The sequence below is a fragment of the Hypanus sabinus genome, chromosome 19 (genome assembly GCF_030144855.1).
Source record: "Hypanus sabinus isolate sHypSab1 chromosome 19, sHypSab1.hap1, whole genome shotgun sequence".
NCBI lineage: Eukaryota > Metazoa > Chordata > Chondrichthyes > Myliobatiformes > Dasyatidae > Hypanus > Hypanus sabinus.
The window spans coordinates 68,895,497-68,912,296 of NC_082724.1; the positions used below are offsets into that span (position 1 = coordinate 68,895,497).

Here is a 16,800-nt window from a genome sequence, read left to right on the forward strand (position 1 = left end):
GGATTGGTGATAGCATATCCTCCTTGCTGACGATCAACACTCATGCATCTCAGGGGTGTGTACTTAGCCCTGCTCTCTATATACACATGACTGTGTGGCTAGGCATAGCTCAAATATCATTTATAAATTTGCTGACAATACAGCCATTATTGGTAGAATCTCAGGTGACAAGAGGGCATACAGGAGTGAGATTTGCCAACTAGTGGAGTGGTACCACAGCAACAACCTGGCACCCAACATCAGTAAGACGAAAGAGCTGATTGTGGACTTCAGGAAGTGAAAGACGAAGGAACACATACCAATCCTCATAGAGGGATCAGAAGTGGAGAGAATGAGCAGCTTCAAGTTTCTTGGTGTCAAGATCTCTGAGGATCTCATCTAGTCCCAACATATCAATGTAGTTAAAAGAAGGCAAGACAGCAGCTCTACTTTTTAAGGAGTTTGAAGAGATTTGGCATGTCAACGAATACACTCAAAAGCTTCTATAGTTGTACCATGGAGAGCTGCATCACTATCTGGTATGGAGGGGCTACTGCACAGAACCAAAAGAAGCTGCAGAAGGTTGTAAATCTAGTCAGCTCCATCTTCAGCACTAGCCTACAAAGTACCCAGGACATCTTTAGGGAGCAGTGTCTCAGAAAGGCAGCTTCCATTATTAAGGATCTCCAGCACCCAGGGCATGCCCTTTTCTCACTGTTACCACCAGGAAGGAGGTACAGAAGCCTGAAGGCATACACTCAGTGATTCAGAACAGCTTCTTCCCCTCTGCCAACCGATTTTTAAATGGACATTGAAATTTTAGACACCACCTCACTTTTTTATTTAAACATACAGTATTTGTTTTTGCACGTTCTTGTAACCTATTCAATATACATAATTGATTTACAGTCGGCCCTCCTTATCCGTGGATTCCATATATGCGGATTCAACCAACCGTGGATCGGGAAAACCTGGAAGTTCTCTCTCTAGCACTCATTGCTTGAGCATATACAGACTTTTTTCATCATTATTCCCTAAAGAATACAGTATAACAACTATTTACATAGCATTTACATTGTATTAGGTATTATAAGTAATCTAGAAATGACTTAAAAGTACAGGCAGTCCCTGGGTTATGAATGAGTTCCATTCCTGAGTCCATCTTAAAGTCGGATTTGAAGTCAGAACAGGTATATCTGGTATTATTTAGCGTCAGTTAGTCAGATGTTTTTCTTAGTATATAGTACATATTTTACCTTTCTATGCATATAAAACATTTAAGAAACATGCGTATTTCAATAATTTAATCACTGCGTTGCTTAGTTATAATTGTAGGTTTCAACAGGGCAGGGCCTTTCACACATTTCATTAAAATTGTTCTGATCTTTGACCAACTGTAGCCTAATGCTTTTCCAATGACCGATGGCGTTTCACATTTTTCTGATAGCTTTATTACTTCCACCTTATTTTCAATCGTGATTATTTTTGTGAACAGGAACACTGTGGATTCAGAGTGCGCCGCCAGGTCCTAATGTCTACCGCACGGGAACGTGTTAAATAAAGCCTGGGGTTCTGCTGGGTCCTAAAGACCACTGCACTGATGCTTGTTAAATAAGGGACTTGAGCATCCGAGAATTTTGGTATCCAGGGGTGGTCTTGGAACCAATCCCCCACGGATAAGGAGGGCCGACTGTACTTGTTTATTTTTTATTATCATTATTTTTCACTGCTAGGTTAATATTGCATTGAACTGCTGCTGCTAAGTTAACAAATTTCAGGTCACATGCCAGTGATAATAAACTTGATTCTGACTCATGATGTTGAAAGTCTGTTGCGTCACTTTTTCTGAGCTCTGCTTTCAGAGAGCTAACCTGCTGCTCCCGATGTTCCATGTTCTCCCGCGATGCCCCAGTCTGGGGCACCAGCCTTGAATCAGCCCGTCTTCAGAGCCACGAAAGTCTGGAACCCTGAAGGCGCGCTAGCCTTCAAAGCCACGTCCTTGAGATGTCAAAAAGCAGCCGGTCCCACTCCCACAAAGAACCAAAGTCAGGGTGTAACTCCAGGTCAGGGTCTTAAAAATAACCTTGAAAAGGAAAAGAAAGAGATTTCAAAAATAGAAATAATGCTGTTTCCCACAATGCACGCAAAGGAATCACCGTTTAGTGCCATCTTGACTTTGCTGTGCTCTCTTTTATACCTTTTTGTAGCTATTTCCATGAAACTTTGGTTGATTTGGGCAGCCACTTAATTTGGGCAAAATGTACTGATGTATCCCAGTCAACTGGAATCACTGTACTTTCAGTAAATCAGTTATCTTTTCTCTACGCTCAATATGAGCTGCTTGTGTTAAATAGCCTTAGCTTGTTATCCACTATCCTTCTGGCGTATTTTTAAAAATGGTTTCACAAAAACTGTGAAATGGAACAATTTGAGTTAATCTAATTATCCAATATGAGGCCCCATGTGCCATTTAGTTCAGACAATGACGAATTATCCAATATCCAATAATATATGTTGAATGATTTTATTTTAATAATCTATGGGCTTTGAACCTCATATCCATTTCCATGTTTATTGTTCATGTAAATCTTTTTCCTTGAATCAAGGGTTTTATAGGATTAGAAGTAGTATTTTTAAGAAGGCAGGGAATAGTGATTTTTGGAAGGCTTTTAGAATTTGTGAGATGGCCTGTTTAAAATAAATAAATAGAAATTGAGTGAAGATCTACCGTGAATCCCTTCAATAGATGGGATTTATCCATGGGGAGCATGAACCTGTTCAATGCTGCATTAATCCTCCATTAAAGTAGGACAGAAATAAACAAAGGCTAAGTCAGCATCATATAACTCATGAAACTCTAATCTACTAAATATTCAATAGAGCTATTGAGTTTTAATGGAAACTATTTCAATCATTTGAAATCAAATTAGAATTCTCATGAGTTTATATAAGGATTCCTAAATCTGTCTCTTCAATCTTACATTTTTTTTCTTCCTGCCTTTTTCTTGGAGTCCTCGTTTCCTTTGGCTAAGTACTCGGATCATTTATCTGAGAAGCATTTTATGATTTCAAGTGTTTTATGGATGAGTCTTTCAAAGAGGCAGATGTAAAAGATCCATGGCACTATTTTGAAAATTCCACATAACCAAAGCAATATTCATCTCACTGAACTTTGCTGAAATTTAGCTTATTCAGCCTCTGTCACTTGGTTATTGTGTGAGTTTGCTATGTACAAATTAGCAGTTGCATCTCCTTAATTATGAGAGTAATCCCTCTTGTAAAATGCTGTATCATCACCATTAAGGGCATTATATGAAGGTTATTTTTCTTCTTGATAAAAGCTAAATATAGTTGGAGTATAGGTTATCAAGCACTCAGCATAATTGGAGTGGGATGCTCTCTTAGTGAATCTGTTTATGCAAGACTGACTTGATTCTAACTCAAGAATCATATCCAATCCTTGGGTAAAGAGACTGTAGAGAAATTTAATAGAAATAAGAAAAAATGGGAAAACATAAATCATCCGGTTGTGAGGAAAGTGAATGCAATGTTGGTGTTCGTTTCTAGAAGTATAGAATATAAGAGCATGGATGTGATGTTGAGGCTTTATAAGGCACTCACTCATGAGACCACATTTGGAGTATTGTGTGCAGTTTTGGGCTTATTTTAGAAAGGATATATTGACAAAGGAGAGGGTTCAGAGAAGAAGATCCATCATTTTATTTTTGGTTTATTTGGTCAGTTCTTCCCCTTTGATGGAGCTCAACAGTAAGATGCATGACAGATGTGCTTTGATACTGAAACATCTTACATCTTGACTGGAGAGCATGTCTGGTTTATCATTATGTGGACAAAGTTGATAGTGCAGTAATGTTACCGTATTTACATTTATTTTTCCATTTCTTTAAAGTTAATTTGTCTTTTCTTTTTTGTACTCAGGGTGAGCTCTGCATCTTGGTACTTTCTGAATGTGTTTGGACTCAGAAGCATGTATTCTTTACTCCTAGGACAAGACAATGGTAATCAGTAACTTGAGCATGTATACATTATGTCGTGTGTGTGTGTGTATGTATGTATATGGCACAAATGAAATGTGTATAAAATTGTGTCGGATTGATTTAACAGGCTGGATATATGGTAGGATAGATTTTCTTTTTGGAATAGAAGATTACATTTTGAATTTAGAAACATAGAACAATACAGCACAGTACAGGCCCTTCAGCCCACAATGTTGTGCCGACCTTTAAACCCTGCCTCCCATATAACCCTCCACCTTAAATTCTTCCATATATCTGTCTAGTGATCTCTTAAATTTCACTAGTGTATCTGCCTCCACCACTGACTCAGGCAGTGCATTCAACTACTCTCTAAGTAAAAAAAAAACCTTCCTCTAATATCCCCCTTGAACTTCCCTCCCCTTACCTTAAAGCCATGTCCTCTTGTATTGAGCAGTGGCACCCTGGGGAAGAGGCGCTGGCTGTCCACTCTATCTATTCCTCTTAATATTTTGTATACCTCTGTCATGTCTCCTCTCATTCTCCTTCTTTCCAAAGAGTAAAGCCCTAGCTCCCTTAATCTCTGATCATAATCCAAACTCTCTAAACCAGGCAGCATCCTGGTAAATCTCTGTACCCCTTCCAATGCTTCCACATCCTTCCTATAGTGAGGCAACCAGAACTGGACACAGTACTCCAAGTGTGGCCTAACTAGAGTTTTATAGTGCTGCATCATTACATTGCGACTCTTAAACTCTATCCCTCGACTTATGAAAGCTAACACCCAATAAGCTTTCTTAACTACCCTATCTACCTGTGAGGCAACTTTCAGGGATCTGTGGACGTGTACCCCCAGATCCCTCTGCTCCTCAACACTACCAAGAATCCTGCCATTTACTTTGTACTCTGCTTTGGAGTTTATCCTTCCAAAGTGTACCACCTCACACTTCTCTGGGTTGAACTCCATCTGCCACTTCTGCATCCTATCAATGTCTCTGCAATCCTCGACAATCCTCAACACTATCCACAACACCGCCAACCTTTGTGTCATCTGCAAACTTGCCAGCCCACCCTTCTACTCCCACATCCAGGTCGTTAATAAAAATCACGAAAAGTAGAGGTCCCAGAATCAATCCTTGTGGGACACCACTAGTTGCAACCCTCCAATCCAAACTCCCTCCACCACGACCCTCTGCTTTCTGCAGGCAAGCCAATTCTAAATCCACCTGGCCAAACTTCCCTGGATCCCAAGGCTTCTGACTTTCTGAATAAGCCTACTGGGTGGTAATTTTCACCAGAAAATGAGCTCCTCAAGCTTCTATAGCCAGGAAGATCTTTTTCCTATCTGCCGGTATTTTGCCTCCTAACTAGCGTAACAATTTTTTTTTAAAGTAAATATTGGCCCAGAACTTAATTTGGAACTTCAGATCACACAGCAGCAGCAGGATGTTAGTATAGACAAATGAGGTAATTCGCCCTACTTGCCCTTCGTACAAAGCATCTCACTAACCTTGTGGTTAGTGGTGTTCATTGCTAAACATTTTGAGAGAATATGAAAATTATGGGTTAAGATACCTTGGAATCTAAAGATACAGTTTTCCATTTTATCAACATGCAAAACATTTTAACATCTTGTACAACATTTAGTACTTTGTGTTAATTAGCACAATCAAGCCAGAATAAAATTAAATATAATTCCACTTTTCAGACTTGATTGTGACCAATTTATTTCTAATCTAGATTGAATTTTCAAGTGTTTGAGTTCAGAATCTTGAATATCATTAAAGACCTTTGAGTTAGACTGTATTTGTAATCAGCTGGTATTATGGGTTCTGTTTTCAGGATGAAGAAATGAGAAAGTAACTTAATGTTGCAGTTGTATTAATAATGTTCACTTGGTATATGTGAATATAATCTATCAAAAAAAAGTTCCTATTCAGAAGGCACTCTAGTGCTGTAATGTGGTTCAGAGGAAATGCAGTGTTAAGGCTTTAGCACATCTTTATTACCATGTTGGTATTAAAGATCTGCTCAAAATGAAGCCTGAAGAAGCTTTGTTCTCTTGCTATCACCACCATGAACATTTTTCCTACCCTGATCTGTCTTAACAATCTTCCATTTTTTGAATGGATTACGGTGCGAAATTGCAAAAGCACCTTGCCTCCTTATGTTATCCTACTTGTGCCCAAACCACCAAACATGTCCTATTAACTATTAGGTTGTCACTGATTTTCTTAAAACAAAGTGAGTCAGTGACCTGCAGGAATAGATAAAATTTGACAGAATGGAAAGAAAGAAAGAAAAAAAGGGATCACTTGAAACGGCATTTCTCTACTGCAGGTTTTTTTTAAATGTGTTGAATAAATTACAGTTGCTGAATCAACCAGCAATAGTATCCTGCATTAGTAATTTTACACCACTACCCATGAGATAGGAAGTGATAGGTTGATGGCTACAATCTGATTGTAACCAAACAAAAATTAATAAAACGTTCAATGAACCTTCAAACATAGCTTTATGCTTTGAAAAGCTTGTGAGATTATTTTAGATCCTTTTAAATCAGGAACATAAAGACAAGAATATGGGTTTTCTGTTTTTGTACTGGGTATATTTGAAGGATATGGTCTGATAATTATGAGAATTGCAATATTTTCATAAAACTACTTTTTATAGTAGTTGCCATTCTTGTTATTGTAAAAATAAGTTAATTTTAATTTATGGAAGTGTCTTTATCCTGGGATTTATTGCGTATGAGAAGTAAACCACGTTAATGTGGGACTGAATACTATTCAAGAATGTTCCCTTTATGAAATGAAGCTGCTTATCTGTGAATAAAAGTTTTCCCTTTTTTTTAATACTTTTTTCATGATTGGATGTTTCTTTCCTTACTTTGACATTTAATTAATTGCATTCAATACTCTGTCTCTTATTGTAGCTGCAGATCAGTCACGCATTATGCAAGAACAGATGACAGGTGCTGCAATGGCAATGCCTCCAGATACAAATAAAGCTTTCAAGGTTTGTTAGTTATACCATATCCTGTATAGATATAGAAATATCCTGTACTAGCCTTCTAGTATAACATTAGTTTTCTTGCACATTACAGCATTTTATAGTAAACTCTAATAGACACTTCATTTGGATAATAAAGTCAAAGTTGGCAGTATTTTTGTTCATGAAATTCTTGGTATTTTGTGGATGAAAAAATGTTCTATGATTTTTATTCACAAAATGCAAAGCTTCATATTTAGGACTTTATAACTGTTTGGGTTCATTTCTGTTTTTGAGTAGGGAATAAGGGATTTGTTGCCAGATCTATACAAATGAATATTAGAACATGAATGAACTGATGTCCTTGTCAAGAGAGTGTATATAGAGTATATCCACATTATTGTTCCAAAATGTTGCACTCCAGTGACGCTAATATGCCATAATCTGCTGAGGAAAAAATGGAATTTAAAAATTAGAACTTCTCTGGGAATTGTTAGGGTCATGCAAGGGAATACTTAAATAGAAGATCGTAAGGCAAAAATTTTAGCCCTTTTTATAACTAGAACATTCTTCTGTAAAATGACTGAAAATCCTCGAAATGCAATTGATAATTGGAAACAAAATTATTAACTTCAAGTTCAAATCCATCACACAGTCTTGTCTTGTTTAGTTCAGTGACACACACACAAAATGTGGAGGAACTCAGTAGGTCAGCAGCATCTAAGGAGAGGAACAAACAGTTGATGTTTTGGGTCAAGATTCTTCATTCGGACTGGCTAGGAAAGGATGGAAAGCAAGAATAAGAAAATAAGGAGTGTGGGGGGGTGCGGAGTACAAGCTGCCGGCTGATAAGTGAAGCTAAGTGAGGAAGAAAGGCAAGTGGATGGGGGAATGAAGTGAGAAGCCGAGAGGTGATGAGTGAAAAATAAAGGGCTAAAAATAGAAGCAATATGATAAGAGAGCGAACCATGAGAGAAGGAGACAGAGATTGGGCTCCAGAAGGAGGTGATCAATAGGTAAGGAGAAGAGAAAGGGATAAGAGGGGATCCAGAATGGGGAATGAAAAAGAGGAGGGGGAGTAATTACTGGAAGTTAGAGAAATCGATGTTCATGCCATTAGGTTGGAGGCTACCCAGACGGAATATGAGGTGTTGCTCCTCCAACCTGAGAGTGGCCTCCTTTGTGGCAAGAAGAGAGGATGTTCTGCTCCACTGTCTATTCAGACTGAGGTATAGCAATCTAGTACTTACATGATACATCTGGCATTGAACTCAAATACCTTTAAACGTAATGACTAACTTCCACCATCTCAGTGGTTCCTAAATTTCCTTCACTACTTGTTATTAACCCTTGTTATTAACTTTTTGTAAAAGGTGGAGGCCATTCCTAACTTCTGTTTCTTTTCAGTTCTTTATGCCTCAGCCTGCATTACCAGTAAACCAGCCCTGTTTCATCATGGTTAACATTTTCTGGCCATTGTCTGATCAATGCAAAGATGCTTGATCTTGGCTCTGCCCCTATTAAGAGAATCTGTTCAACCACAGAGTTCCTGATTCTGAGGATCCTAATACTGACTAATAAGGTCCCAATTATTTCTGCTGAAGATCTATGCAAAGATAGTGACAACAAGGTTGTGGTGAATTATAATATTCTCCATATTCAGCACCTTATCAGCACTGATTAATATGAATTTGTATGAAAAATGGCCTAATGATATACTAGGAATTTAGTAGTATGCATAAGAGTAGAATTAAAATAGAAGGGGGAGTAATGGGAATAAGTTATCTATTTAATAGTGCAAAACTGAAAGGTAGAAAAATATACTGTTTCTTTTGTTTTTGTATTTTTATTGTAAAGGCTGAATGGGAAGCATTGGAAATCCTGGATCATCAGTGGGCCTTGGAGGAAGTGGAAGAAGAACTTATGGCCAAGGATCTCAATTTTGAAGGAATGTTCAACAAGGAAATAGATACATCAATGTTTTAAGGCACCTTAACCAGGGACCCCAGATTAAACTTCTACCATAACTAGGTTTGTAGTAAGACAGATATTTCTCCTTTTCTTAAAACTTTACTTGAACGCATTAGAAATGTCTGGTAAAGCTGTAAGTCACACAAACCACTAATGTGAGATTTTACTGTGAATTTGAAAGCCATCAGTGTAAAGATACTGGATAAGAATAGATTGTATATTTTCTTGCAATATGTCAGGAATTGTCTCTCACTGTTCATTCATAAAAGTTAAAGTTATTTATAAGTCCAAGGTGTGTATGACCAAATGTATTGGATCACTTTTTTGTTAAAAGAATTATGGGGGTGGAAATAAAAATTACTATTCTCATGTGGATAAGGGTGGTTCTTTGGGTAATTGAAGCATTTTATTTTGCAGTTCTTGTAGGCCAGAAGTAAGTGCACTATAATGTTCATCTTGTGACTAAGTATTGGCATTTCATCATTTTTTCCATATTATCACCAAGGGAACTGGGTAGCCTTCAACCTAATGGCATGAACATCAATTTCTTAAACTTCTGATAATTGCCCCCCCCCCCCCCCCGCCCCTACCATTCTCAATTTCCCTTTTCCTTCTCTTACCTCACGCTGGTGCTCCTTCCCTTCCCTTTCTGCCGTGGCCTTCTGTTCTCTCCTATCAGATTCCCCCTTCTCCAACCCTTTATCTCTTTCACCAATTGACTTGCCCCTCAGCTCCTTACTTCACCCCCCCTCCCAGTTTCACATATCACCTATTACCTTGTACTACTTCCCCCTCCCCCCATCTTCTTACACTGACTTCTTATCTTTTTTCCTGCAGTCCTGATGAAGGGTGTCAACTGTTTACTCCTTTCCATAGATTCTGCCTAGCCTGCTGAGTTCTTCCAGCATTTTGTGTGTGTGTGTGTGTGTGTGTGTTTCCAGCATCTTTTTATGTCCTGCAAAAAAGAAAACTACATTAATTAAAGTTTTCAATGTGAAATGTTGTAAGTGCTCAGTTCCTTCTGAGTAAACTGCAGAAATTGAAATAAATGCCAACTAAGAATCTCAAACAGAAGTAAAGCTACACATGTATTTTATAGTTAAAGATTAGCACACAATTCATCACAAACTGGTAGTGTGAAGGGGGAATATTGAGCTGGTTTAATATTTTACCTTTTTTTTGGTTTTGAAGTATCACCTTGCTTCAGTATTTTGAAATACTATTTCAGGTTGACTGATTTTATAATGTACATTTCTTCTGACATACAAAATACCTATTTGTGCAAGATCAAGTAAAAAGGAAACTGAGTACCTCTATCCCTCACATTGTTTAAGCTCAGGGTACAGCTAAATCATCCAGCAAAATAGAGATTTCTATCTGTGTGATGATGCAGTTAAGTCCTTATTCAGCAAAATGTACTTTTCTAATTACCATCTATCAATCCTGATCTACGTGGGCATTTGGCATTGATGGGCATGGATAAATGTTTGGTGCACACTATAACTAACAAAGCACCCTTAAAGTTTACAAGCGAAGATTTGGTTTTGACCAAAAAATTATATATCAACAATTCAGAGAAACAAAAGCAAAAAGCAAATTAACTTTTTTTTTACCAAATTTTTTTCACTCAACTTAAGGTTCTTTTAAAAGTTTTTTTTCCAAATGCACAATGCATTTGAAATTGCCTGGGATTAAGACTTCTTGCCCTACCTATTTATCAAATCATAAATTTTTCTGAACCATATTGAAGTGTGCCTCTTGTTTTCCAGGCTAATTTTGCATATACATTCAACATTATTGTAAAGTTTAGTGTTAATTTGTACATGGTCTGCTCCCTGATGGAAGTTTTGGTATGCCTCAGATAAAACCATCCAATAAATGGATGTTTGTGCATCTGCATTCAAAGGTTCAAAGGTCCAATTTATTGTCAGAGAAAGGTATACAATATACATCCTGAAATGCTTTTTCCTCACAAACATCCACAGAGAACTGCCCCAAAGAATGAACGACAGTTAAATGTAAGAACCCCGAAGTCCACCTCAGCTCTCCCTCACTCCCTGCATGTAAGCGGCAGGAAGCAACGGATTCTGATTTTAGCCACAGATGTTGCCCATACTTTGCCATGCTTTTTTTTGTTCTTGGTTTCTTTCTTGATGAAACTGGCTTACAGTTTTATAATGGCTTTTGAAGTGCACTTGGTGGCCCTTCACTTTTATTTAAAAGCTCAAATTTGACAACTTCTTAACAACTTCAGTGTTGGAGTCCAGTACATTTGCTATTCACTTCCATCTCCTTACAGACTATTGGAAAGATATTGCAAACCATGCCTCTACACATCCCATCTACATCTGAATTTTGACTCTGTACTGTACCTGACTCTCTCTTTACACAAGCAGTGTTTAGTGTGGACTCAATAGACTGAACAGGTTCTTCTAAGACATCATGAAACATGAATGTCAACAGGCAGATTTCTTTGTGTTTTGTTAACAATATTTGCAGTAGTGTATTAGCATTCCAATAACTTTCATTCAAGTGAAAGGTCATTATCTTGAAGTGTGAACTATTTATTCCATAGAAATGGTTTCTTCTGTTGAATATTTCCAAAATTATTTTGTTTAACATTCCAGAATCATCCTTTTATGTGTACTCAGTACAGATTTAAGAGAAATAGAGCATTTTTTGGGAGGCCGTGTAGTTTTACCACCATTGTGTAAATAGTTGTACCTTGTACAATTGCTGCATAAATATTACTTCTACTTTGTTCTCCTTTGTCACAGAACTTTAGATGAAAGTAGCAATGTATTAGGTGTAACAAAAATTAACAAGCAGCATGAAAAACGTATAAATGTGTCCTTGGTGTTTTGGGGACAAAAGACTTTTTTAGAGAAATTGATTTTTACTGCTTGTATTTTATTACTTTAATAGTTTTAATATCTCTGATATATGTTAATTAGATTTAAAAAAACAAACAATTTAAAGACTGTTACTTGGCATGGTGTAATAATGATTTGTATGCTTTATAAATAACAGGAAAGGCATTTCTGACAATTATCTTTCTGTTGCAGACCCTTTTTACAAATTCAGAATTACTGACTTTCAAACATGGACTGTAAAAATGTGTGTGATTTGCAGCTAAATCTAAAAGCGTCCCAAAAATTCTGGGGTTGAGGTGGAAATAGATGGTTAAATGTATCTCTGTTATATATTTAACAAAGCGCTTCTAGAAAACTTTTGTATTATGATTCTGTTATTCTTTTGAATTCATGGTTTCATACAAACCAAACATCTGACATCTAATTTTTGTGAGGTTAAGATCCAATATTTACTCAAGTGGTATAAGAGTTCTGCACAGGAGCAGGCCATGTGGCCCAGTGTTGTGCTGAACCAGCTAAAATGTAAATCAAAGTTACACAATCACTAATCCCTCCTACCTACACCATGTCCATAATCCCTCCATCTTCCTTACACAGATGTGCCCATCCATATGTCTCTTAAAAGCGCTAGCACATGCCCTCTAAACCAAGCAGCATCCTGGTAAACCTGTTCTGCACCCTCTCCAAAGCCTCAACACCCTTCCTATAGTGGGGTGACCAGAACTGCTTGCAATACAGTGGCCCAACCAGAGTTTTATAAAGTTGCAACATAACCTCCTGACTCTTGAACTTAATCCCTCGACTAATGAAAGCAAGAGTTCCATAAGCTGCCTTAACCACCTTAATGGACTTGTGTGCCACTTTCATGAAGCTACAAATTTGGATCTCTGCTCAGCAGCTCTGTTAAGGATCTTGCTCTTAACAGTCTACTGTTTACTTGCATTTGCTCTATCGAGGTACAACAGCTCACATTTATCTGGGTTAAACTCCATCTCCCATTTCTCAGCCCATGTCTGCAACTGATTTATATCATGCTGTATTCTTTCTTTTTATAGTATTCTTCTATACTATCCACAACTCCAACAATCTTGGTATTATCTGGAAATTTACTATCCCTGCAAAGCTCCACTAATTTTGGACCCTCAGCTCGAATACGTCCCTTCAACCACTTCCCTCTGTCTTCTGTGTGCAAGCCAATTCTGAATCCAAACAGCCAATTCGCCACAGATCCCATGCATCTCAATCTTCTGGATTAGCCTCCCATGGGGGACTTCATAAAATGCCTTACCAAAATCTATGTAGACAACATCCACTGCCCTTCCCTCATCAATTGCTCTCATGACCTGCCATGTACAAAGCCCTTCTGGCTCTCCCTAATTAGGCCATGTGTTTCTAAATACTCACATATCCTAGAAATGTGAAATCATAAATAGTTTTCTGTACCAGCAATCTCTAATGCAGCTAGTCCAGGGATCCATCATGGTGTGTCAAAGGATTGAGAAGCAATAGAATCTAAATTGGCATTATTCATTTTCCTGTTTTAATCTCATTAAAGTTCTTTCTTTGAGGTTTCTTAATCTTTCAATTTTTGTTTGTACCCTTCTGAGAATTGCTCATGTGAAAATGTTATTGTCGAAGGCCAATAGGGTATAATCTGTTATTGTATGAGAGGCATTTCTCCTTATCTAATATACATAACTAAAACATCGGTCTTGGTATCAGTATAATGCATAGGACCGAGTTTGGCTTTCACTTCCTTTAATTGTAAATGAATTAAAAAAGAAATGGACAAAAGCTCAGAAATATTTATTGATTGTCATACAACACTGGTTATTTATTATTTACATCTAACAGTATTGCAAACCTGAGCTAAATCAACAAAGCTTTCTAGCCAATAACCATTCTTTTAAAAAATGTATACAGCACCCTCATACTCACCTCATGAACCTCTTCCTCATCCCCTAATGGGATTCTCACATCTCTTTAAACTCTTATACCACAACTTTGCTTGTACAGCCCCTCTTAATCTTGGTGCCGCATATAATTATGAAATCCTGCATAAGGGGACATTACATGAGTGTAACACATAAAAACGCTGGAGGAATCAGCAGGTCAGACAGTATCTATGGAGAGGAGTAAAGAGTCAATGTTTCAAGCCGAGACCCTTCATCTTAATTTCTGATAAAACGGCAAATCTCTTTTCGCTGTGTGCCTCTAGCATTTTGTCCATCTTACTCTGGATTTCCAGCATCTGCAGAATCTATTATGTTTATGAATTTGCAAGAGTACTTACTATTAATATCTTGTCTAGTATAATTGCAGCATTAACCACAACTGAGTCAAGCAAATTCCACTTACATTTCCATTAGCTTCAGTCATGGGGATTTTTTTTTCAGCTCCCCACAATTAATTATTTTGATTATAGCCCTGGGTAGCTGCTGGAAAGAATTTTAAGGTCACTGCCTTATATTCAGAATCAGGTTTATTATCACTGGCATGTGACATGAAATCTATTCTTAGCGAGTATTTAAGGGAATATCCCAAGTAAAATGGAGCTGATTGAGAAGTGGCTTCCAAATATTTTTATTTTGCAATTTGACTAGATTGTAAGCACCATATCCAAAAGCAAACTGCAATAATTTTTTTCACCCTACATAAGCAAGGACTAAACTTAGCAATATCTAAAATTGTCATCTTTAATCGACAGGCCCTGTTATTTCAACTGCCCATAAACTCCCTTGCTGACATCCTGCACTTTTAAATATTCACTCATATGTTTGGGAAATTATTTCCTTACATCCAAATTAGGACACACCTTTCTCTTGGATCTATGTATATGAGCCCCGTAATGAATGTGTACCATCACAATCTTTCATGCCCTGATCAACTAATTAATGTGATATGTTGTTCATCCAAGCTGTAATGTTTAAAACAAATAATAATTTAGTATTGATGCAAATATAATGTCTGTTTGAATTTACAAAATACATTTTCACTGCAAAGTAACAAAATTCATTTATTTTTATTCTTAGTTTCATTTCATTTTTGTTGGGTTGAGGTGCTCCATTATCCTTTAGATGTTGGGAATGCATGTAAAGATGACATTGGTTTTGTTTCTTACTCAGTTCTATAATGTTCTTCATTTGGAGGGGTTGTAGAAATGTTTAACTGTTTTTTGTAACAATAAACGGTTCCTGGAAATGTAAGTTAGCCCTAAAATATAACAAACAGGGAACCAAAATGTTACAACCAGGACAACAATTCTCAATGCTATCTCAGGTTTTCAATGAAAAACTGGTTCCTTTCTAAAATTTATTTAGGCTAGTGATCATTTCATAGCAACTAGAAAGACTAAAAATAGATGACTGTTCAGGGTTCATGCAGAATGGCAGTGCATCAGAGAACAGCTGTTGTATCTAAGTGAAAGTCAACACCTTAGATGGCCGATTATCTGCATATATGTAACTAAAGCACATTTCAACTTGTTCTGTGCTGCAGTTAGGAGCTGCTAGTTGTGTAATACCACTTCTGCTCGTATTGTTATTCTTCAAGTTACATTAACACACTTCTTCAAATTATACTGATAAAATTGTGAAGCACCTCAGTTTTAGGGCCTCCAAAAGATAAATCATTTGAAAGCTATGAAAGCCTAAATGATTGAATGTCTACTAATATAACATGACTGATCATGTGAAATTTGGACTTTTTCAGTGACTGGTTTATAACTTTATATATCCACTATATTTAAAAGCAGAACTCCCATATTTAATAACCCTATTCTCAGATATTACCTGCAGATTAATTTGTAGACAACCTTGCTCATTTTTGTATGAGATGTTATTTTCTTTGTGTTTAATAAAGATTTTTGATAAGAATACCTGTTAAGGTACTTGATTATTTATGATGGTCTTAAGGTAAGAAGTATGCAGGTATGACATGGGACTGATGTATAATTTCTGTACTTACAGTTATGAAAATGTTTGACAGCCAAACTAAAGCTAGTAATTTTTTTAAAAGGTTTAAAAAAAAAAGATATTGTCTCTGATTTTACAACACATTCATTTACTGAAAAAGACTCATCAAATTTGGGGAGTTACCCATATACTAGAGGAGGGAATGGAAGAGCTAGATATCATGAACGCCTTTTTCATTTGACATAAATGACTTTCATAGAATCCAAATTAGCATTTATCAGATGCTTTGTTAACAAAAAAAGAGGTTCAGACACCCTTTACATTTTTAAGTTTTAGTTGGCTATCAAGCTTAGCTGCATTAATTTTCTAAGGATTTTTTTTTTACCCAATAGTATGTTAATATTACCAGGTAAAATATTTTGATTATATATAGGTAAATATTGGGAACACAGCCATTGATAAGAACATGGTGAGATTTAATTGGTTTTTGGTGTTGCTTAAAGGAGGAACATTAACCAGGACACACATGCTGTTTTTGAAATGGTGAATGAGATCTTTTAAATCTATCTGCAATGTTGACTGACATACACTTAAAGCAATAGGCCCTCTGTACAAAATGTTCTTTACTATTTTGTTATCAGTTAGTGTGCTGCTGCCAATGGCTGGAATCAATTACCTTGTGTGACTACACTTACTGTATCTTTACAGTGCCTAATGTAACAAGCCATAGGCCATCTGTAAATGGGAAGATTTTAATTGTTCAAGTCAGCTATGAATAACTAAGATTTATTTTCTTGTGCAGGCATTGTTTGAATATTAATGACTTATTACATAATATTAAAGTTTATATTGTGATACACCACTGAATTTTTCTTTACACTAACTGCAGTGAATTGAGTGAAATGTGTTGGCGTTGAGTTGCTGTTATCTCTGGTATAGGTTGGTAATGCAGCCTTGCTTGTTATTTGAGATTTCCAAAGAGATTTTGTGCAGAAAAGGTGCTGCAAACAAGAAACTCTAAAGATTTGAAGACGTTACTATAGGACATTACATAAGTAATTCATATTGAACTTGAAG

At 36.8% G+C, this 16,800-nt stretch overlaps 1 protein-coding gene across 2 annotated transcripts in view; it reads left to right on the plus strand.

Annotated features, from left to right (window-relative positions):
* The window catches only part of LOC132378010 (ER membrane protein complex subunit 3), a 31,057-nt gene extending 14,477 nt beyond the window's left edge, over window positions 1-16,580 (plus strand). The window contains exons 6-9 of one of the 2 annotated variants that reach the window (XM_059944610.1): window positions 3,919-3,998; window positions 6,910-6,992; window positions 8,823-8,996; window positions 12,002-16,580. In XM_059944610.1, the coding sequence (XP_059800593.1) occupies window positions 3,919-3,998; window positions 6,910-6,992; window positions 8,823-8,951 (292 nt within the window). In that variant the 3' untranslated portion in view covers window positions 8,952-8,996; window positions 12,002-16,580. Of the gene's footprint in view, window positions 1-3,918; window positions 3,999-6,909; window positions 6,993-8,822 lie in introns of both variants that reach the window. The other variant, XM_059944608.1, reaches the window with a different exon arrangement.
* Window positions 16,581-16,800: the final 220 nt, after the last annotated feature.